This window comes from Echeneis naucrates, chromosome 17 (assembly GCF_900963305.1).
Source record: "Echeneis naucrates chromosome 17, fEcheNa1.1, whole genome shotgun sequence".
Classification (NCBI taxonomy): domain Eukaryota; kingdom Metazoa; phylum Chordata; class Actinopteri; order Carangiformes; family Echeneidae; genus Echeneis; species Echeneis naucrates.
The window spans coordinates 2,665,682-2,688,876 of NC_042527.1; the positions used below are offsets into that span (position 1 = coordinate 2,665,682).

Sequence of the window (23,195 nt, forward strand, 5' to 3'; positions counted from 1 at the left end):
CTCAGATCAGATAGTAAAACACATTTTTCTTAAACTAACAGTGTTATGGTGTCACAGTTGATAATGTTACAGCTGTACAACAGTGTTAGCAGCACAAAAGACCAATGAACAGAGAAAGTAAGATGAGTCCCACAAGATTTTCTGTGAAGCAAATTCATACAGTCATGAAAAGTAGAGTCCTGTTAAGGAGCTAGAGAACATGAGACAATAAATATGCAGAGACACAAAAACACACAGCTTCAGCTATGCCCAGGTACTTTATAACTAACCTGAGAGTGACAGATGTAGGAGGAACGGGGGCTACGTATAAAATCCAAAATAAAGGCAGCATCCTTTCAGCATACATGAAGAACGCAACCCAGGATCAAACACCCAAAGCCCACAGTCACAGGAACAAAACAAGAGCAGAGGCGTGGACAATAAAAACAGATGAAAAGAGAAAAAAAACAGCAAAGGCCCCAAGCTGAAGCACCAGTAAGGAACAAGCTTTTGTCAATGTATCTGTTGCTGTTGACATTAATTTAGATGTTTTAGCAGAGGCTAAATGCCTGAAGCAGAATAGCTCATTCATGCAGATAAGATACTCACTTTGCGAGGGCTGTCTACATATGTGGGTACTGTAGCAATGTTTGATAGGTCACTGATGGTATGTGAGGGCCTTGCCTGCTGCTCCTCTAATGTCCTGACCAACAGCAAAGAGAACACATTTAGGTCTTCAAATTGGAAGGTCATAGCACAGATGCAACATGCTGATCCCTAGGGCTACTTACTTCTGATTCTGCTCCATCTCCAACAGGGCTGATAAAGCAGAGGTGCCTTTCTTGCCTTGTGGCGGCGGCAAAGGCTCAGTTGGATATGTAGGGAGAGGACTGGTAACCTGCAATCCTTTCATTGGTGTGCCCTTCTGCTGTGTGTGGAAAAACAAAATAAGTGTCAATTTTTCTTCTTGCTGTTTTATTATTACACAATGTTATTGCAATGATTCTTGCATGGTCATATGACAGGAAGCCAATGCTGATCCAATTTCTCTATTTATTTCAGGTGAATAAAATATTAAAATAAATGCAGCCTGAAAAAACAAAAAACAAACAAAAAAAACAAAACAGCATTGTCGTGCAAATTTAAAACTATGACATTGAGAAGACATTTGTGCAGGTACTTTTTAGGAAAGCCTCACCCTGATGAGCCTGTCAGAGCGATGCCGTCGTCGAATGCGGTTGAGACCCTCCAAGAAGCGGATGAATCCATCCAGTAGTGCCCAGTCAGCACTGCCACCCACTCCAGCACTTGCTCCCTCTCCATAAACATCCCAGTGGCCTTCCCCATCAGCCACCCTCCGAGCACCTCCAGCTGGCAGCAGAAGGAATCGAGTTCTCCAGAATTTGAGAGAGTCTATTAAACTAGAAGTTGGATAGATGGTAGGAACACCGTGATGCTTAATAATTTAACATGTAGAAAACACTGTTGGTGCTCTCCTGAGTCTGTGTGTGTGAGTGTGTGCACCTGAAGTCCTCTGAACCAGCAGAGCAGATGTACTGGTCCAAATAGTTCCACTTGTATTCTTCTAGTCTCTCATGGCCAAACTCCACCCAGCAGGACACAAATTGAGCATCAGAGTGTGGAGGACAGAGGCTGTAACTGTACTGGATTTGAGCTGACTCATACAGGTACCTACAGTACACACATATAATGCATTATTAACAATTTGTACTGTCTGATTTGAGGAGTCTTATTGTGCCTGGAATGAAAGCTTAAAAATTAATAAAAAAGCTCTCCGCAGTGCTAGAAGTTATTTTTTTACAGATAAAATTATCAGGGAAAGAATCCATCAGCTCTTACCTACATTAGGCAGTAATCTACTGAATCTGACTTCTATCTTTGTGTTATGTACCTTGGACTCTTAATACCGCAGTTATCAAACCCCAACTTAAAAAGCCAAATCTTGATCCAGATGTTTTGACCAATTATAGACCCATATAATTTCTAAAATCATCGAAAAAGCAGTAGCAAACCAATTACATGATCATCTGCATAGGAACGGCTTGCTCAAAGAGTTTCAGTCAGGATTTAGAGTTCATCATAGCACAGAAAAAGCACTGGTTAAAGTCTATAATGATATTCTGATGGCTTCAGACTATGGATCCACCTCCATTCTTCTTCTTAGATCTCAGTGATGCATTTGACACCATAGATCATAATATTTTATTACAGGCATTAAAGGAACTCCACTAAGGTGGTTCAAATCCTATTTATCAGATAGACATCAGTTTGTTCGTATTAACAATAGCTCCTCCTCACACACTATAACCAATTATGGAGTTCCACAGGGGTAGGTACTTGAACCAATCCTCTGCACTCTTTATTTGCTTCCTTTAGGCAACATTAATAGGAAACACAGCATCAACAGCATCATGCTGTTGTCTCGGATGCCAAGGGCCTCTGCGTTGCTTAGCCCCATATCAACCAGAGGTTCAGAGAAGGGAGAGTTCTCCTCTAAAACAAAAACTACTGTCAAACCACAGAGATTAGTTAAGAGAGGGACAGTTAGACTGTCCGATCAGAGAAATCTAATCCATATCCCCTGCAAGAACGCACCATCCAGTTCTACTCCAGCTATTCTTAAACACATAGTACTCAATGTCAGATCTTTAAATAACAAATCTTTTTTAATCAATAGTTTTATTTCTTCTTACAATCTTGATTTTATGTTTTTAACCGAGACATGGCTCAACCAAAACACAGCTAATGCAGTCCTAATTAAGTCTGGTCCAGCTCACTTCAATTTTTTGTCTGAAATGCAACAAAACCAGAAGGGTGGGGGTGTTTGTGCCAAATTCGGAAACAACATACTTAGCCACAAATTGTTATTTGTTTTTTTTTTACCATTTGATAATGTGTCATTCAAAACGCAGCTAAAGCAATCTTACATACTTTATATCACCCTCTACAAACCACCATATAATTGTTTTATTTGATGATTTTACGAAACTACTCTCACTTCTGTGCACTGATTTTGACTGTTTTGTTATTACAGGTGACTTGAATGTGCATGTGGATGTAGCCAATGACAGGCACGCTGAAGAACTCACTGTGGTCCTTGAAATGTTTGTTCTAACTCAGCATGTGACTGAGCCCACCCACCGCAGAGGGCACATTCTGGATGTGCTCATTACCTAGGGCGTTTCTTTCTCAAATTTGATCTTCATCAATATTGCTTTATTTGATCATTTTTGTATTTTCTTCAACTTGTCTGTCACACCCAAACTGGTAGCTAGGTCTACAGTTATTCAAGGAAGACTCAAACGACAGCACAGGGACACAGTTTATATAAATAATATAAAGGTTTGAAAATACCCAGCATTCTAATTTTGACGACTTGTTGAACTCTTTTACAGCAAGTGTTTTAAATGTGTTGGATACCATTGCTCCTGTCAAGGTTAGAATGGTTAAAAGTAGGCAAAAGGCGCTATGGAGTAAAGAAGACTCAGTCAGGGCACGGAAAAAGGAATGCCGGAGAGCCGAACCAAAATGGTGGAAGTTAAAGCTTCAGATTGATTACGAGATTTATAAAGAAAAGCTATACGTGTTAAACCAGACTTTGTGTAGAACGAGGGAGAGTTATTTTTCAAAAATCATCACAAACTGCATGACAACTCTCATGTCCTTGCTACATTGAACACATTACCAAACCCTCCAGTTTCACTGCCCTTATACATCTAAGTGTAATGACTTTGCAATATTCCTTAATGACAAAGTTCAAGGAATTAAAAATGCAATAACCTCCACAACACAAATACCTACTCTACATCCAGCTAGACACCTAGAACTGACACATTTCACACCTGTCACTGACAAAACAGTCGAATAGATCACCTGCAGTCTGAGTCCATCAACGTGCTGCCTTTATGAGTTACCCATTAGATTTCTAAAGTCTGTGCTGAGCAGTTTGTTACCACAACTTGCACAACTAGTCAACATCTCACTTTAAGACTGGTACATTTCCAAATGCCTGAAAAACTGCTGTCATCAAGCGTTTTCTAAAGAAGAGCAGTCTTGATGCCACAGTACTAAACAACTATCTGCCTATATCAAACGTACCCTTCTTAGGCAAAGTCCTCGAAAAAGTTGTACAGCTTTCAAGGACGTTGTTACAGCCCCTAGTCTAGGGGAACAGAGGACGCAACACAAACGCCAGATGTTGTTAGGCAAACCAAGGTTTTATTGCCATTGGGGGGGGGGAACAAAAGAAGTGGGTAACATAACCAAGAGAACAAACTGAGGAAGAGGGCCAGTGGATGCTGGTCAAATCAAAAAAAGGAATAAAACATAAAGAGGACTCACTGAGCTATTTTCTTGACTTACTTTTGATTTCAAAAGAAACAAACACAAAAGCTGCCTACTTAACTAAAAACCGAAAATACAAAAGGACCAGCACCCCTGCACCTAGTAAGACCACACGTCAAATATTTAAGAAAACCAGGTCAGTCGCCAGATATACCAAATAACAAGGAGGTAATCCTGGCCACTCTTCTTCTGGAATCTATACAGTCAGAACTAACAAGAACTCTCAGGAACAAGGAAACATCCACTCTCAGGACTTCCTGATTACAAAGTTATGCAATGATGGCACAGTCAAGGCGAACCGTCCATTTCAGACAGCCGCCCGGACTGACTGACTGTCAAGGTGCCACCGTAGGAAAGATGCCGTTCCAATCGCAGGGACGGAGGCGTGGCTAAGTGTGTGAGAGAGAGAGAGAGAGAAAGACACACACATACAGCACGGACCGCTGTATCCACATAATACAGCCGTACAGACGTAAAGACAGCCCTTGCCAAATCTGAGGCTCTCCCACATTTTGACCGAAAGTTACCACTTCAGCTGCCATGTGATGCCTCATCTTATGGGGTGGATGCAGTCATATCTCACATCATGCCATCTGGAGAAGAGAGGCTGATTGCCTTTGCATCTAGGACGCAGCACTGACTGCAGTGTAAGAAATTTGATCAGTATCTCTTCAACAGGAAGTTCAAGCTATTGACAGACCATCAACCTTTAACCTCCACTTTTGGTTCCCACACTGGCATTCCATTGCTGAAAGCCAGCCGATGGGCTCTGTTGTTATCAGCCCATGAGATCAAGTATAGGAAGTCATACCAACATCAGAACGCTAATGGGCTCTCAAGACCCCCTTTGCCTGTCACAGACACTGAGCCCACACAAGGTGAGATATTTTACTTCAAACGATGTGACGGTTGCTTCAGTCACCTCAGCTCACATGAAGAAACACACACGCACTGACCCAGTCTTGTCTGAGGTTATGGATATCATCACTCGGGAAAGAGGAGAGGGTTAGGGTTAGGGTTAAGAGAGATGACACCCAGCCTTAAGCCTTACCTGGTGAGACAAGATGAGCTTTCAGTCCAGTCTGGATGCTTATTGTGGAGCTACCGTGTCATCATTCCACCACTCTGCTTGCTAAACTGCATACTGCACACTGCGGTGTGGTGTGGTGTGGTGCGGTGCAGTGCGAATGACAGAAATTGCACGCAGCTGTTTCTGGTGGCCGGGCTGCTCTAGAGGAGAAAGCAAGGTTCTGCTCTGACTGCCAGAAATTGAGAAACCTCCCACAGCTGGTGCCATTACATCCGGGGGACCGGCCAAAAGAACCGTGGCAATGCGTCCATATAGACTTTGCTAGACCACTGCAGAACCACATGTTCTTAGCGGTAGTTGATAGCAAATAGCCAGGAGTTGCTGTGATAAAGAGCACATATTCAGAGAAAATCATCAAAGAGCTCAGGTCTATCTTCAGCCGTTTTGGTCTACCACAACAACTTGTCAGTGATAACGGCGCACAGCTAGTGTCTGAAGGGTTCAAGACATTCATGGAAGAGAATGGTACTCAGCACATCAAGTCTGCACCTTATTGCCCAGCTACAAATGGGCTTGCTGAAAGATTTGTACAAACTATGAAGAAAGCTTTCAAGTCTTCTGAGTGGACAGAGTCTCTCAACCAATGCCTAAGTGCATTTTTGCTGTCATACAGAACAGACCTCATGCTACAACAGAAGTATCTCCTGCTTCTTCGACGCTAAAGAGACAGCTCCACACTCAGCTAGATCTTCTGAGACCGCAGAAGACTAAAGAGGCTGTCCACCTTCAACAGAGAGCTCAAATGGAAAGATGAACAAAAACAAAGCTCAAAAGATTTAGAGCAGGAGATAAGGTGCTCACCTTGAACTATACCAGTGGTGTTAAGTGGACACCTGCAACAGTGGTTGCAAAAACAGGCCCTGTGTCCTACACTGTGGAAACCAGTGATCACCTCTTCTGGAGACTTGGTGATCAACTGCTCCACACTTCCGATTCATGTGATGACTCACCTCAGGGACGATCCCTTGATCCTGAGCCGGAGGTCCATCAGGAGCAACATTGATCACCACAAGAGTCACAGAAGCAACCTTCAGGACCGGACAATGTTCCAGGCACACAATTTTTGGCCATACTTCCTGGCAGATTTGGTACAACTCTGTCAGATTTGTCGGTCTTCTCTTACAGACTCGTTTCTGCAGTTCACTCCACATATTCTCGATAGGATTGAGGTCAGGGCTTTGTGAAGACCACTCCAGTACTTTCACCTTGTTCTGCTGAAACCATTTTGAAACTAATTTTGCAGTATGTTTTGAATCATTGTCCTGTTGAAAGATCCAATTTCGACCAAGTTGCAGAGATTTGGCTGACTTTTTGGGGTTTCCTTGCAATATTTCCAAGTATTGCTCTTTTCTCACGATTCCATTGATCTTCTGGAGTTCACCAGTTCCTGATGCTGCAAAGCAACCCCACAACATGATACTTCCTCCACCATGTTTGACTGTTGGGATGGTATTGTTGGGATTAAAGGCTTCGCCCTTTCGCAGGAAAATGTATGCTGGTCATTATGCCTAAACAGTTCTATTTTCGTCTCATCCGACCACATGACACTCTTCCAGAAGGCTTTATCCTTACACTGGTGCTCTTTTGCAAACTTCAGCCAAACTTTTCTGTGTCTGTAGAGTAATGGCTTCTTTCTGGCCTGGTACCCTCTTAGCCCATGTCGACGGAGAACTCTCTTGACCATGGCCACAGACATTTGTTCCTGAGGGAGCCAATTCTTTGCAGATGGCTTTCTTGACAGTCTTGGGGTTAATTTTCACCTTTTTGCCAAAAGTTTTTCATCTCTGGATGTTAATTTCAGCTTTCTTCCAGACCGTGGCATTATGGCTGTTCTCCCAAGGTGCTTATATTTGTGTACAATTGTCTGAACAGATGCCCTTGGTACATCAAGCTGCCTTGAAATGGTCCCAAGAGACGAGCCTGACTTAAGCAAGGCAACAATTTGCTCCCTGATGTTATTGCTGTATCCTTTTGACTTTCCCATTGCAAGTCTCAAGTTGAAATGTAGTGTGTGTAAAGTCAAGTTGCTTTTATACCCCATAATTTCTACACCTTGGCTTTTACACAACATGAATGAACACCAGACAAAACGGATGATTCCACGGATGATTGCACAACCTGATTTCAACTGATTTACTGTTAAATAGGCCAGACAAGTGGGTGTATGTAAACTTATGAACAACAAGAACCTGAGGTCATTTGGGGAAATCAACTAAATATCTATCTGAGGTCAAAAATTCTGATCTACCCCATTGACAGAATAATGAAGACACTATTATTGAATAACCACATATATGTCCTCATTCAAATTGGGTGGCAATTTGGGTTAAAGCTGTCTTGAATAGTTTTTGCTTTAGTGTATGTAAACTTCTGACCACAAGGTTAATTGGTGGTTGCCCTGTGATTATGGACTCAGAACAGTTTCATAATGAATGAACTCTCACGGGACTTTTCACAAATGCACATACATTTTGAGGCACACTTGCAATATAAATTCACAGAGCACACGAATTGCTGAATGTACATTTACAAAATCTGTATGTTGAATATTGAGACTGATCTGACTTGGCAAGTCAACCAACGTCACCATCAGGTGTGTTTGCTTTCAGCCAATCATATGGCCCCTTACATTTAACCTTTGGTGACCGTTGGCGTTACAACAACAATGTTTCGCAACGTTTCGCAAAGGCGGCATGTAACATACGGTCACAGTTTATGTTCATTCAAACATTTAACTTTGCTAAGCAGGATGCTTCAACTAATTCAGTGACACGGCACGAGGGGATAGTCAGAAAAATGTTACTGACAGGTTGAGGTTGATTAAGTTTCTCCATTCGATTGGCTGAAAGCAAACAACCCTAACTGGCTGATGAATCTGTCAATCATAAACATGAGGTTGGTTGACCTGAGACGTCAGATCAGTCTCAAAATTCAACCTATAGATTTCATAAATGGACGTTCAGCAATTCGTATACTCTGTGAATTTATAAATGTGCCTCAAAATTATATTGGTGATGTGTGAAATACAACTACGACACAAAGCAAGTGCATTAAACAAAGCATGTGCATTTGTGAGTCCAAAATACGACTATGATACAAAGCATGTGCATTCATGACAAAGCCTTGTGAGAGTTCATTGCATATGGAGTCAGAACAGTCTCATAATGAATGTACTGGCAACCTGTCCAGGGTGTAGCCCACCCTCGCCAATGTGAGCTGGAATTGGCTCCATCACCACCTGCGACCCAGAAACAAATAAGCAGCAGAAGATGAATTAATTAATGTTTGTGTTAGAAGTTGTCAAGTGCACTCACTTTGGCAGGTAACGAGTAACTGTGATTATTTTGTCCTTGAGACAAACTTTGTGGAAGGTCTTGCCCATACTGAGCCAGTAAACCGTCTCCTCCTCCTCTGCACGACGCAGAGAGACCAGACCTGACACACACAGAGGACACACACAGTTACCACAGGTGTCTTCAAAAGTGTACATCTCACAGCCGAAATGTGGAGCTTCATAAACTAACTCTGGGTAACAACCAGTGGTGGAAGAATCATCCGTCTTCGCATTAATACAAGTACACAGAGCTGTGATGCTGGGGTGGTATGGGCTACTGTGCTGCTCGGTGTGAATGGCAGCGAAATTTGACCTCAAGGTCAGTAAAGGGAGCGATGGCAACCCCCAGAGAGCGAGAGGATGTGGATAAGTCGGAGAAGAAAAACCACAAAAATTTCACAAGAGACAACAGATGTCAATGGTGTATTCTTCTCCGCGTAGCTCTTGGTTTATTTATCAACCGAAGCATGATGAATGCTAAAAATAAATAAATAAATAAATAAATAAATCGCAACCTTAGACTTCACGTTTTGTTTTTTGTTGTTTTGTTTTCTTTATTGCCAAAATTTACATTGACAGAGGATGAACAGGGTGAGGAGGTTACATAGGAAAATAAAATAATGCTGACTTAAATTTACATGAACCGTAGCCTCCATGTTGCTGCTGGGACTATGCAGTGATGTAGCAAGTGGTGTCCCAATTCCTAAGGAAGATTACAAAGCCCTACCCCTTGTGGCTTCCTTCTGAGGGTGAAGGGGTAGTGGGTGATGGCTAGGGGAAGTTAGTAAGGGCTAGTGGTAATGAGTAGGGTGAAAATTGGGATTGAGCCTTGTGTTAACCTTTGACATTCTTGAGACCTTCTTTTTGCCAGACCTAACTAAAGCGCAAGTACATGTAGATTCTGTTGTGTAAAAACACTGTGGTGTAAGTAGATAAAGAAACAGATACATAACAAAAAAAAAAAAAAAAATCTTTTAACAAATGCTACTCTTAATATTTGATATTGAGATGGCCACATTATTGATTTAAGGGATTTTTATATTATGCAAGTGAGTGAGTTAATTTACCTCTGGAGTAAAGCGGGCTGCTGCCGAGCGGTGTGGCGACAGCAGGCTGTGCTTTCCTGTTGTTTGTTTGGACGATGATTTGGTAGCCTTGCATCAACCTCTGACAGATAAATTCCTCGAACACTTGACACGCACTCATCACTGGAGCTTCATCTTCACGTCTAAGGAAAAAAAAAAAATTTTTTTAATTTTTTTTATAATGTTTAATGTCGGTCTGGGTAACTAATATCAGCAGCAGTTTGTGATATGCAATTCTCACTCTGAATAATTATATGTAATCTTTTGAGAGATTAGCTTGAAACAAATTCTAATTTATGGCTTCACTAATGCTACTGTTGTTTTTCTAGCTCCAGAAAAAAATCATTACAATGTTGGGAATACCACCACCGATTTAACTGATGCCTAGTTCTTGGGCCATCATTAAGAAGAAATTATTTTTGTATCAAAAATAATGCAGTAGTGCAAATTTTACTTGGGTGGTCTGTCCAGGTAGAATAACACACTTGATTTCAGCCTAATGTTATATTGGAATTATTTAATTCTTTCCAAACTAACTACATCTGCTGTTGTCATTTTATACAGTTAGTAACGTGTTAGAAACACAGAAGAACTTTCAGTGGAAACAACTGTGTGTGTAAATTAAAAGTAGAAAATGTCAGCCAGCTAAAGGCAGAAACTGTTTGTCTAAACAGTTTTATTTTGAAGATGTCTACCTCTCCAAATCACTGTGTGGTAATAAATCGTAGCAGCCTTCAGTGTAGTCGTTCTGCAGTGCCTGACGGTCAGGGAAGTAGTCGGTGGTGAGGGGGAGGCAGGCTGGTGTGGTCAGTGATTTCCAGTCAACCCCCACTGTGCAACAGAAGCTGGGCACTGTCGGGGGTGCAGACAGCAGTAGGGCTTCAGGAGCACCAACAAGCACGCACGCACGCACGCACACACACACACACACACAAACAGACACAAACAGACACACATACACAAAATCCCCACAGCAAGGACAAAATGCATGTACCCAGAGTGGAGTGGTACATGTATGTGTGGGAGTGGGAAAGTGAGAGAGAAAGAGCACAAGAGGATGGAATATTGAAGATGAGGAAGAGTGAAAATGATGATACAAATTGAACAAAAAAGAAGGTAGAAGAAAGGGGAAGAAAACACAAGTCAAGTGTTATTTTTACTGGCCTTGTTGCCCCCACGGGTGATTCCTGAGGGGCCTGTGGTTGTGCAGCAGTGATCAAACATGCAGACTGTGGCTGAGACTATGATCAACATCACTGAGAAGCAAGTGGCAAATGCTTCCTGTGCTCAACAAATATGAATAGTAAAGTGGTGAGTGGATTTAAGCAAAGTGTTATATCATGCAAAACATTGTTTGTAAGAGAGAGAGAGATTTATATCACAGAAGCACTGTCACAGTCAAATCAAAATAAATACAATACGCACATTGTCATGCATGAATGAGGCTTGTTGTAGGGAAATAATAAAAAAAATATGGAAAGCCTGATTAATTACAGGATCTCAGGAATTGGTTACATTTAATCAGAATTATGCCGGTACAAATCAAAAAAAAGGAGGCCCAGCAGAGGAGTCAGAAAATAAACCGAAAGAAGATGGAGATGGAAGAGGAAGGTAACCCCAAACTATGACTTGCGACAGCTGTTTATACTTGCAACCCCTGGAGACAGATGCCCAGTGGAAAAATCTGCCTGCTGAAGCTGAATAAACCCTCACAAGTTGAAGACACCTCTGGAGGTTTTTTGTACCATGAGATTGGTAATTATGAGTATCAGGCACCTTCTGAAGTAAATGGCTTCATGACCATGCTTGCAACTTAGCTACTGATTTGTCTTTATTTCTAGATGGACTCACTTGGATTGACACCGATGAAGGAAGAATCTTCAAAAGATGAGCCATGATTGGTCAGACTTCCTGAACAAATAAAAACAGAGCAGCACTATTATCATTGTTAATTCATGCTCTTTACTTTAGAAAAGGTTGCCACAACTCATCACCATTTCTCTCAGTTAATATATTTCTAAAGGTGCCATTGACACAAAATTTTCAGATGCTGTGTACATGCTTATGCAGAAACGGATAAGCAGTACATGATGAGTGAGTCAGTGTTCCTACCTACTAGTCCATACCTACTAGTATTTGACTAAAAGACTGAAAATGTTGCTCACATTCATCACAAATGTCCATCAAGCAGGAGTAGACAGTGTAGTGGTGAAGCATTTTGGGAATATTTTCACCAGCATATTAAGACACATTTGGGACTCAAGTACTTTGGGTATTGAATATTTTGGGCAGCAAGAGCATGTATGTCAGACTGAGTCAAAATTAACCATTGTGTATGTGTTCATTAAAGAACGTGACAAGCTTTTTTTTTTGTTTTTTTAAAAATGCCCTATGGGACATCAGGCTGAGAAATCAAGATTAATATAGAGAATTGCAACCTCGCCAGTTTCACGACCTGCAGAATAACCAAAAGTAAAAAAGTGTGTTCAGGAGGTATATTACCATTATTGCTCCCTGGACTTCCAGTGAACTCTTCCATCCCTCCACTTACGTAAACACCATTCTCTCCTGATTGCCTGGTGGCCGTTCGCCTTAAAGATAAGAAACTTTCATTCTTCTGCCTCAGGCTCAAAATATTTTCAGAGGAAATGCTTGTTCCTTTGGTTGGTTTGTCAAACCTTCCAGTGGCCTCATGATAGGCCAGTTCCAACAGCTCAGCGGATGTTTGGGCAGGATCTCTCTGCTGGCTTCCCTGCAGTTCAGCCATGTTCTGTCTGGTCTGGTGATGGATCTGGATAGCCTCTCCAGAAGGACCTACAACAATGGAGAATTCAGTCTGCTACTTGGATCAAAGTCGACAATAAAGCTACAGCCATATAAATGTATTGCCACTTGTATATACAGTGGTGAGAACAAGTATTTGATATACTTTGCAGAAAAACATCCCCAAAGAAAGATGCTTCATGGTTGGGATGGTGTTCTTGGGGTTGTACTCATCCTGCTTCTTCCTCCAAACACGGCAACTGGAGTTAAGAACAAAAAGCTCTATTTTCTCAGACCTCATGACCTTCTCCCATTCCTCCTCTGGACATGCGTTGGTTTGAGCAGGGGGACCCTGCGTGCACTGCAGGATTTTAATCAATGATTATGTAGTGTGTTACTAATGGTTTTCTTTGAGACTGTGGTCCCAGCTCAGGTCATTGACCAGGTCCTGCCGTGAAGCTCCGGGCTGATCCCTCACCTTCCTCATGATCACTGACGCCCCAAAAGGTGAGATCTTGCATGGAGCCCCAGACCGAGGGAGATGGACCATCATCTTGAACTTCTTCCATTTTCCAAAAATTGCGCCAACAGTTTTTGCCTTCTCACCAAGCTGCTTGCCTATCGTCCTGTAGCCCATCCCAGCTTTGCGAAGGTCTACAATTTTATCCCTGATGTCCTTACACAGCTCTCTGATTTTGACCATTGCGGAGAGGTTGGAGTTTTGTTTGTTTTCGTGTGTGAGAGAGAGAGAGAGAGAGAGAGTGAGTGAGTGAGTGAGTGAGTGAAAGAGAGAGAGTGTGTGTGTGTGTGTGTGTGTGTGTGTGTGAACAGGTGTCTTTTATACAGGTAACAAGTTCAAACAGGTGCAGTTACTACAGGTAATGAGTGGAGAACAGGAGGGCTTCTTAAAGAAGAACCAACAGGTCTGTGAGACGTGGAATTCTTACTGGTTGGTAGGTGATCAAATACTTGTGTCATGCAATGAAATGCTAATTAATTATTTAAAAATCACACATTGCTTTTCTGGATATTTCTTTTGATTCCCTCACTCACAGTTGAAGAGTACCTATGATAAAAAAATTACAGACCTCGACATGCTTTGTAAGTGGGAAAAACTGAAAAATTGGCAGTGTATCAAATACTTGTTCTCCCCACTGTAACCACAGACCAATTTGAATGTATACATTGGACATCTCTTGATCATATTCCCATTATTCATTGATCATTCCCATCTCTCTCTCTTTCCCTGTTTCCTGTCAGCCTCCCTGCTAGTTAGTTATTAAAATAAAGTCATAAAAAAGGCCTCCATAACTATAATTAGGTATGAAATGTGATGCTTCATTTCTCCATAGCCAAAAGAGTTACTTCAGGAAATTTTAAAAGCTTTCCTTTGTTAAGTCAAAGAGATTTTACAGAAGCAAAAAAATGCTGTTTCTATGGTGACCCTGTATTTGCTAGCATTAGTTTGCTACACTTGTCGAAGCAGCTGTTAAGTGTGCCAAATAGCATCCTTATGTGCTTGACACTTCATATTCTGTGAATTTAAACTAAGACATTCTGACATTTGGACACTTTGCATCATCTATCAGGTGGACAGGACAGACTTTTGTTATCATATTTTGTTAAATGGGTCATAGAATAGAAACTATGGTGGTAACCTTGGGCTACATGACATGACCACCTGCAGTTACCATGATCTGAATTGAGAATTTAATTTATGTTAAACTGAACACACAAGCTATGGTTAGTGTCAGGCTAACAAGACAGTGGACTCTTAAATCTTTGACTCATCCAAAATTAAACCTTGAACAACATCCAGGGCAAGCTACTGGGCCAGCTGGTGCTACTCCCCATGATCTTTGCCTTCCCGGAGGATCTCAGATGCCGTCACTGATCCATTATTTTCTATACAGCCTCTCAGTCTCATTAAAGAGTGAGTGCCCTCTGTCTGCAGCCTGAATATTAAGATAAAATGTGCAGATCTTGGAATCTACCTTGCGCTTACAATCAGTCTGTGAAAAGCACCTGATCTAGTTCCCTATGGTAGGTGTTTTCATGTTTATGCCACCTCACCAACAGGGAAGGTGTGCATCCAACGCCGACGGTTGGAGGTAAGCTTCATGGGCATCCTAGAGGGGGTGAAGGGGTTTATTAGGGCTCTTTGTGGGGTGTAACCTCCTGGACGGATGTGCAGTGTAGACTCAGCACTTCCCACAGTGAACCTGCCAGGGGCACTGGAGTCCCGCTGAGAGTCCATCATCTTCTCCAACAACTCTGTACAAAGGGATAACAGAACAACAGGGAGGAGATTGAGAATGGAAAAATTGGGAAAGTAAATTATATGGACTAATCCGGTTGGATTAGGGCTACAGATCCCAACAAACCCTCTAGAGTGGTTACCTCTGGTGCTTGTATATCCCAAAGAACTGCTGACTTCATATTGAACAGTAGGCATACGGGGTATCAGCAGCATGTTGGACACTGGGCCTAGACTATCATCAGAGGCCAGGCTACGCTGTTCCTCAGGACCACCAGAGCGTACAGGAGGGGAAGCTCCTGTGCTAGCACTAACGTCAACAGAGCCCCAACTCTTCCTTCCAGTAGTGTCTTTGTCTCGACATATCCTGACAGGCACAAGGTTCAAAGGTGAAGAGTACCTCTCTCACTGTTTTTAATGACAGGGAATAAAATCTTTGGCAGAGAGGTCAGATACCTGAAGTTTGTGCTCCTCTGAATTCGTGAAGGCCCCGGGAGTCTGAACACCTGAGCATCATAAGCATCATAGTCAACCTGAATAGGTAGGCTGTTATCAGAGTCCTTTGGAGCACAGAGAGCTGAGACAGTAAGGTTTAGTCAGTTTCAAGAATTGTTCCAAGAAATTTAAAAGATACCAGAGACCACTCACTGTGTTTGTCTTTGCTGCTTTTGAATGTTTCAGCGTGAATCTAGAAAGAAATTGTAATTTTAATAAGCTGTTAAAAGCAACAAAAGAAAGACTATTTTGAAGTGTAAAACAACATAGCTGTGAAATGTGCAGGTACCTTACGACCGGCCAGTTTGATTCGAGGGGTGAAGGAGCTACAGGCATTCAGACTTTTGGAGGTGTAGAAACTTCAGGAAAAACGAATAAAAATGACATAGATCAGATGATTATACCGATAAGTTAAATAGCATCTGTCTTGTTCATTTTCAAGGTGGGCTTGCCTGTGGTTGATCCAGTGAGGAAGGTTGTAGTCATCTCCCACACCAGAATCTCCAGATTTTGTCCTATTGTGCAGCTATAGAATAAATGTCTCACATTATCAATTGATTGATTCAATTGAAATGATTCAAACATGCAGACATGTTACCTTGAACAATGGCACTGCGTGCAACGGTTGCTCCCCCATACACACCAGGTCTACCCCAATACCTGAAGAGGGAAAGAAAACATGTCACCATTCTTGCAATAATCATTTAAGTCACTTGTCAAATATTCGATTGTCTTGGTTTTGCCGCACTCACCGTTATCAATCATTCGTTGTTTGGTGAGAATCATAAGCAGACGGTCGACCTCAAACACTCCTACTCCAGGTGTAATGACCACTGACATCTGTCCAGTGCGATCGAAATTGCGGTTGATGTAGTGTTTGTCAAATACTGTGGAGACATGGCCACTGTCAACTTCTTTCTATGACAATAATTAGTGACTGAGCTGAATCTGTTGCTGTTTTCTTTTGTGTGTAAAGAACACATTATAACTACAACACAAAAAATAAATAAATAATTCGCCAAATTTTTCTTGCCACTGTATAAATGTTACTCATTGAGTTTTTAAACAAAATAACATTAGGATGTTGACTAATATTTATTTAAAAATACACACCATTGAAGGAAAGGTTAATGGCCTCCAGATAATTTCCTTGAGCAGCTGTTGAGTTATAACCCACAGGAAATCCATCTGACATGAGAGAAAATAAACAAAAATGAGATACTAAAGCCCGTGATTGAAAGGCTGTCAAATGCTGGACTGTTTCACTACCTGCTTCTTTCAGTCGCACTAGAACAGGATACTGGATAAACAGTTTCTTGATTGTGATCAGTAATGATGTCCACTCGTCTCTCCTCTCATTCTGAGCCACAACCCTGTTCACAAAACATGTTACGAGTCATCAACCACCATCGCTATCTGGTATCAGTTCCAGCTAATGGCTGATGGAACCTTGTCAGTGAACTAACCTGTAGAAGTCTTCGTAAAAACGACCCTCATGGTCCTGTCTGATGGAACTTCTCAGAATGTCAGGAAATTCATCTGTGGAGAGCAAAAACTCAGATACAGAAACAGAAACAAGTGCACCTGTGTCTTCACTAGGTGTGGTGATGAAGACTCACCTATAGTTTTAGCGCTATACAATGTTCGTGAGAAAAGAACAACGGTCACCTCATGACTGCAGTTCTTCTCCTAGATTAACAGTAAACACAAATTCTTATTATTAACGTTAATTACTAAATAGTTTAAGAGTTACAAATGCTAATAAAAGAAAATCACAAACCTTCCACTTTGCAAAAAGGTCAGACAAGAAACCATTTACAGCCTTCTCGAAGTATAGATCTCCTGAGACAAAATAATATCAATATGAAAACCTGTATGTCACTGAGAACGAACTCGCTCAGCTCATAATCACAGAGTTCCAACTAACCATAGATGTCAAAGTCCCACATCTCACAGCTCATTTGGATAAAGATGTAGACCATCGCAGACGTGGATCTGAATACCACCTGTGTCATGGGAATACAGATAAATAAATGGGTCAAACATAAATAGATGTTATCGTGAAGCATATAACTACACACTTGCTGTAAAAATCACATCTATTCAACATTTTATCAGTGATAAACAGCTTATCTATAGCAAGTCAATTTATGTGTCACATCGTCATTTTGCCTGGGAAAACTCACCCTGGTGTCTTCACTGATGTAGCCACAGGTGACTTTCTCGCCCCTTACCCACAGTTCACTGGCCTGAGCTCTAAAGAATCAGGAAAAATCATCAGAACAAACTGATGTAACCCGTCTAAAGTGTTCACTGTTTTCATTTTATTGTGATGTTGCATCATCAGTCTACACTCAATTCACCAAATGACATGAATGAAGAGAAGACTGGAACTACAATCTCACATTGGCATAAGTGATCAGACACTTTATCATGACTTCCGATGTTTGGCTCAAGTTCTTCCTCTGAAATATAACTGAATGACTAATGATGATTGAGGATGGAATTCATATATGGTGAAGCTTGTTGGAGATGTGTTGAAATTACGTCTCATAAATGATGCAAATCAGGGCAAAGACCATACAGATAAGAAGCTGCAACAGAGCTGAAAACTGACAGAAGTGCAAACATTTCTAAACATAATATCTGGAGGAAATTAGAGGCCGAAGAGTTCAGTTTTGTTCTGGTTTCTCTCTCATTCACAGAATTCTCGTGTTTTACAACCTGTAAATTAAGACAAGCTTCATTTGTCCTCAATGCCATTAAGCCCAGATCAGTGAATGTGATGGCCACATCATAGTCCTGTTGTTTCAAAATTATTGCGTCGATGTGAAAGAAGTGACTCTGAACACTATCTGAACACACTCCAGTCAAATATTTGCTTTCTAATTTTTTAACTTTACGTTCTATATGTGCCCTTTTCCTGCTGTGTCCTGTGTACTAGCAATAAAACTTGGATCAGAGAAAGAAACATGCACACCTAAAAAGCATTTATATAAACAAAGTGTAACTTTATACCTGATTCCCGCAAACTCCACTTTCTGTGTCACATAAGCACATGTGCTCACCTGTAATAAGACGGTGACAGTTATGTTGTTGTTCTATTACACAAATATTACATAAACATTTTTATGGCTTACTAGACTCTTTTTCAGTCTCCACATGTCTCCTCTGCCAATGTATTGGTCCTTAAAGGTGAGCTCCACCAAGTCCAATGTCACATCCTGCAAAGACAGAACTGTGAGAGTCCCTTACACTGAAAGGTGAAAGAGCTACAGAGGACCCACAGTGAACATACCTTGGGGTCAACAATGTTAACAATGACATCCTGGTATGCACGAAGTTTAAAGACTTGTGCCACAGTCTGGTCCACACTGATTGTCTCTAATTAAGAAACAAATACTTGTTAAAAGGTAGTGAACAGATATCACAACTATCACACACCTTTTCATATTCTAGCTCATACAAGGTCAGAATGGTTCGAGTGAATATATATTTGTCCATTAACAGTAGAATGAAATACATATTTAGTTGATGAATAGATAATTTGTCATAAAATTACAAAAGCAATTGTGAATAAACCCAAACTTTCCTAAAGCTCTTTGTAACAGCAAAACCCACATTTAAAATAATAAATATATAAACAAATATATATATTGCAAATCCATTGAATTTTAGCAACCAGTAATCTGATTATTGAAGTTTAATTGAACAAAGTGTAATCTAACATCTGAAATACTGCTGCAACACAGTGTTCAATTACTTACCTTTCTGTAAATCCTCCTTCAAACTCTTCACCTGCAGCAGAAGGGGACTGAGAATTGAAAAAAACAAAGCAACGCCAGATTATAGGCTAAGTACAGCTAAGTGGTAACAGAAACACATCAGTTGAAGTGTAAAAACTACTTAACAGTCACTATCTCAATTGAGCAAGCTCACCTGTACTCATCTGTGGGATGTGCAATTTCGATTATATCTCCAAGCGTGGCTTGAGGGAAAACTTTTGGGTTGACAACCAACTCATCATCTGCTCAAAGTAAGTCGGTTTGAGAAACAAACTCATAATATGGAAAAATAAAAAAAACTAAATCAAGATTGATACAGCAATTGTGGCGACTATGAATAAACAACTATAGGGATTAAAATTAGCGACAGTCAAATGTTCACTTACCACTTCCACCAAAACCTCTCTTGTGCAACACTAGTTTATATGACTTGTTGTTCTTCATGATAAATCTCCTAGTGGACAAAACCATAATTTCAGTTCAGTTTCATCAGTGTTGCCAACAATCAAGGAGATATTGATTCAACATTCTACACCATGTGGGGAATAATGTCAAATTCAAAATTTTCCACGATTACAAATTAATAACCTAAACTGACCCATGATGAGCTTCCTGTCAGGCTTTTTAACCACAACACCACAAAAATGAATGTTTGTCTCAAAAAATCCAAGGAATGTATTCAAATCACGGTCATTTACCAATATTCAGCAGATATTAACGTAACGTAACACCAGTGCAAGCAAATGACCACATAAAACACGTACCTGAGCAATCTCTCCTCAGAAACTTCAACGGCCAGAGATGTTGACATGGGTCACTGCTAGCCTAGCATGTGCCATTTTTTAAATAATTTACGGGTTAGGCGCAGGCGTACTAGGCGTAGTAGGTTTCACCAATGCATACTTGCACCGAAAATGCACCATTATATGTGAAACAAGTTAGAAGCGCCGTTTATACCGTGTAGATATAAATATGTGTGCTAGCTTACTAGCTATTACACGGTACTCGTACTTCCTCCAAAATATGGAGACGTATGACGTGATCGGGTGGCAACGATCAAAGCATCGTAGTGAAACAAGAGGGTTCACTTCGCTTATTTCCATCTACGTTTCTTTCACCCACCAAATATTCATGATTTAAAGATGTGTTCAAGTCTTGAAATAAACATAAACGTACCCAAATTAACTCAGATCTAGAGGATGTCGATCATTTGTATTCTTATTACATTAAGCGTTGCGCTGCACAAAGTGTATACTACAAAGTGTATACTTATATATCGGAGCCGACGCCAGTTGTTCTAAGATGAAGTTGATGTCTATGAGATGTCTATGGGTCACAACTTGTGTGTTAACGAGACCATTTGATTCAATAACCTGTTATCATATAGCACGTTCATTTCAGCCTATGACTAACTTCAAATAATCTGAGAACGGTTGAAAAAAGCACCTTTTGCTAAGCAACGAGTGTATAATAACCCTTCACCGTACAGTCTGAAAACACTATCAAGCATACGATTTCAACTTTCTTCTTCTTCTTGTTTTTAATTGGAGGGTTAGGGTTGTAGGGTAAGGGCCGCACAGAAAGCATTGTTCCGTTTACATTATTTCCGTTTATTTATGATCTGAAGTTGGAAATTGAGAGACTGTCCTGTAAATGCAGCTGCCCCAGGTGGTGTGTGCTCAAGGATTGCGCTGCCCAACTATGTGAAGCTGAACCTGAGTTAACATTTGTGGCTGGTCCCGGCTCTGAAACTATCTTGTAATGTACATAACCACAGTTTGGCGGCCCGCACATCATCAAAACGCTGGAGCGGCTGCCCCTACACTCCTGATCAAAATCTTAAGACCAGTTAAGAAATTGCAAGAATTTGCATTTTGCACTGCTGGATCTTTAGAAGGCTTTAAGTAGAGCTTCAAAATGCAAAAAGAAGAAAGGGGAGCAAGAGAAAAAAATCTGAGCAGGCAATTTGCTAAAAACAACAATTTAACGGAAATAGGCTGTTCATCAGCTGATCATCAGCATCAGCATCAATTTCCTAAAACATGATTCACTGGATTGGTTTTTTTAATATTTAACTCAACCTTAAAGCCATATCCTCAGCTTCAATATACCTGAATAACTGCTCTTTCATACTGTTATCTGTACTATACTACAGATAACAGAACTGTTATCTGTTATATAGCACAGGCTTTAACAACATGCTCTCTTCACTACAGTTTCCATCAACATGTTTTTTCATTAGAAACAAAGTACTTTTCAACCGTATATGACCTAACCTCATTCTAGAAATTCTCTCATCTTCCTGTGTGTTTCTACTTGTATTTGTTTGCCATCCCACAGTCCTTTGAATGTTACAAAAATGTCTACCTGTCTGTTCATTGTCCCACAGATAATGGCACTTCTCATTTTTCCATTTACGATACTCTTGATTTCAGCCTTGCTATAAGTAATCTCCATATTAACATCAGGTTGTTCTGTAGCTTTATTAGCATGCCGGTTTGCCAACTCGTTCCCTGTAATACCAATGTGAGCTGGAACCCACAGGAGTGTAATACTGATTCCTGCTGACTGTTAGCTGAACTATATAAAACTACATATCCTTGATTCTGTATAGTGTCTGTTTTTTTAATACAGTTTACAGTTAGAACATACTGAAATAATTCAAAGATAAAATGACCAGAGCAGCAACAAACCCAAACTAAATGATTAAGCAAACGAAATAAAACAAACAAAATAGCAGTGGCAGTCTGTGTCTTCTGGGCACAATCCTCTACATGGGATTCAACATGGAAGAGCAGGAGAGTAGCCAAAGAACAGGACCTAGGAAATGTCAGAGGGTAATAGTGATAGGCAAATGATACCGAGGCTTTGGAACTTGTGTCACTCTTCCTGAAACTGAGTGATTCAAAACGCTGTGTCTTTGTTGCTTCAAAATGTTCCCAAGCTTTTCATTGGCTCATAATCTTTCAGTGTGTGGCATTGGCTCATGGCGTTTCAATGCATTCTGAGCCAATGACAGCTTGACAGGTTTGACAGATTTGAGTGGTTTGGTGCCATACCAGCTATGTAAGATGCGTCATTATGCCTCAAAATGGGGTTGTGAGGAGATAGATATTTGGATAGTGAGAGTGAGAGTATTTTGGCAAGTTTCATGGCGAGTACCACCAATAAGTGACATTCTAAAGTTTGGGATCATTTTGATCACATACAACCAAATAAGGTATACTGCAGTTTATTACATATATTTTATGTCTCCATAATTGAATTGTATTTTTAATTTTTAAATGGGTCACAAAATTACAATTGCTTGTAGGTGCGGTGTTTGCTCTGCACACAAGAGTTGTCTTACAGCAACAACACATCATCTAAGCTGAGACACTTGTGTGCCAGGCATGATGACAATCATACCCAGCAAACCAGTGACCCTGTCAACACTGGAAATCCTGACAGTAAGCTAAATATATACGTATATACTGTATATATGTATGTGTGAACAATACGTGAACAAATTCTGACAAGAGCAGAGGATCCCCTGAAGTACTGGGTTGTACGAAAAAGACTTTATATCGTATGCTGTGGAAACTTGCAAGTATCTGTGCATCCTAGCATCATCTGTTGCCTGTGAAAGCATATTTTCCAAATCTGGGGAGCTGGTCAGCCAGAAGGGGATTTTTATAACTTTCACATAGATGCTTTTTTTTCACAGTTCTGTGCACACTCGACCTTCATATCAAAAAGCAAATGCAGTAAATGGCATCACCATAAGGATTATGCAATTACAGAAACAAACAAAGAGTGCAGTGAATAGCCAAATCCCTGTGTATTTATAAAAGGAACACTAGAGATTTAACAAAATACAAAATGAGGTTTGGAGGGAGGGATATGCACAACAGTTTAGTGTCCATTCACTAGGGAGGCGCAATGCATTGGAGTCTCCATCCTGGGGGTAGGGTCGGGGGGAGGCGCACTGCAATAGAGTGTCGATCCTCTGGAGAGGGTCGGGTGATTTACAGAGATGCAGTGATAGTCTCTCAGGTGCATA

The 23,195-nt window shown here is 40.8% G+C and overlaps 1 protein-coding gene across 8 annotated transcripts in view; it reads right to left on the minus strand.

Annotated features, from left to right (window-relative positions):
• The window catches only part of depdc5 (DEP domain containing 5, GATOR1 subcomplex subunit), a 32,883-nt gene extending 12,718 nt beyond the window's left edge, over positions 1-20,165 (minus strand). Inside the window, exons 1-33 of one of the 8 annotated variants that reach the window (XM_029525745.1) lie at positions 19,918-20,165; positions 19,540-19,607; positions 19,308-19,395; positions 19,136-19,182; positions 18,667-18,752; positions 18,509-18,592; positions 18,387-18,436; positions 17,555-17,624; positions 17,296-17,374; positions 17,149-17,210; positions 16,988-17,057; positions 16,835-16,907; positions 16,638-16,741; positions 16,482-16,556; positions 16,121-16,255; positions 15,967-16,028; positions 15,821-15,894; positions 15,658-15,727; positions 15,522-15,561; positions 15,330-15,450; positions 15,017-15,240; positions 14,690-14,890; positions 12,532-12,667; positions 12,356-12,444; positions 11,705-11,764; positions 10,549-10,732; positions 9,836-9,996; positions 8,749-8,869; positions 1,504-1,671; positions 1,178-1,400; positions 771-907; positions 589-682; positions 270-332 (exon numbers count right to left, since the gene is read on the minus strand). In XM_029525745.1, coding sequence (XP_029381605.1) covers positions 270-332; positions 589-682; positions 771-907; positions 1,178-1,400; positions 1,504-1,671; positions 8,749-8,869; positions 9,836-9,996; positions 10,549-10,732; positions 11,705-11,764; positions 12,356-12,444; positions 12,532-12,667; positions 14,690-14,890; positions 15,017-15,240; positions 15,330-15,450; positions 15,522-15,561; positions 15,658-15,727; positions 15,821-15,894; positions 15,967-16,028; positions 16,121-16,255; positions 16,482-16,556; positions 16,638-16,741; positions 16,835-16,907; positions 16,988-17,057; positions 17,149-17,210; positions 17,296-17,374; positions 17,555-17,624; positions 18,387-18,436; positions 18,509-18,592; positions 18,667-18,752; positions 19,136-19,182; positions 19,308-19,395; positions 19,540-19,607; positions 19,918-19,964 — 3,366 coding nt within the window. In that variant the 5' untranslated portion in view covers positions 19,965-20,165. Of the gene's footprint in view, positions 1-269; positions 333-588; positions 683-770; positions 908-1,177; positions 1,401-1,503; positions 1,672-8,748; positions 8,870-9,835; positions 9,997-10,548; positions 10,733-10,761; positions 11,135-11,704; positions 11,790-12,355; positions 12,445-12,531; positions 12,668-12,849; positions 13,306-14,689; positions 14,891-15,016; positions 15,241-15,329; positions 15,451-15,521; positions 15,562-15,657; positions 15,728-15,820; positions 15,895-15,966; positions 16,029-16,120; positions 16,256-16,481; positions 16,557-16,637; positions 16,742-16,834; positions 16,908-16,987; positions 17,058-17,148; positions 17,211-17,295; positions 17,375-17,554; positions 17,625-18,386; positions 18,437-18,508; positions 18,593-18,666; positions 18,753-19,135; positions 19,183-19,307; positions 19,396-19,539; positions 19,608-19,917 lie in introns of those variants that run through there. The other 7 variants (XM_029525746.1, XM_029525750.1, XM_029525748.1 and 4 more) reach the window with 7 other exon arrangements.
• Between the last annotated feature and the right edge of the window lie 3,030 nt (positions 20,166-23,195).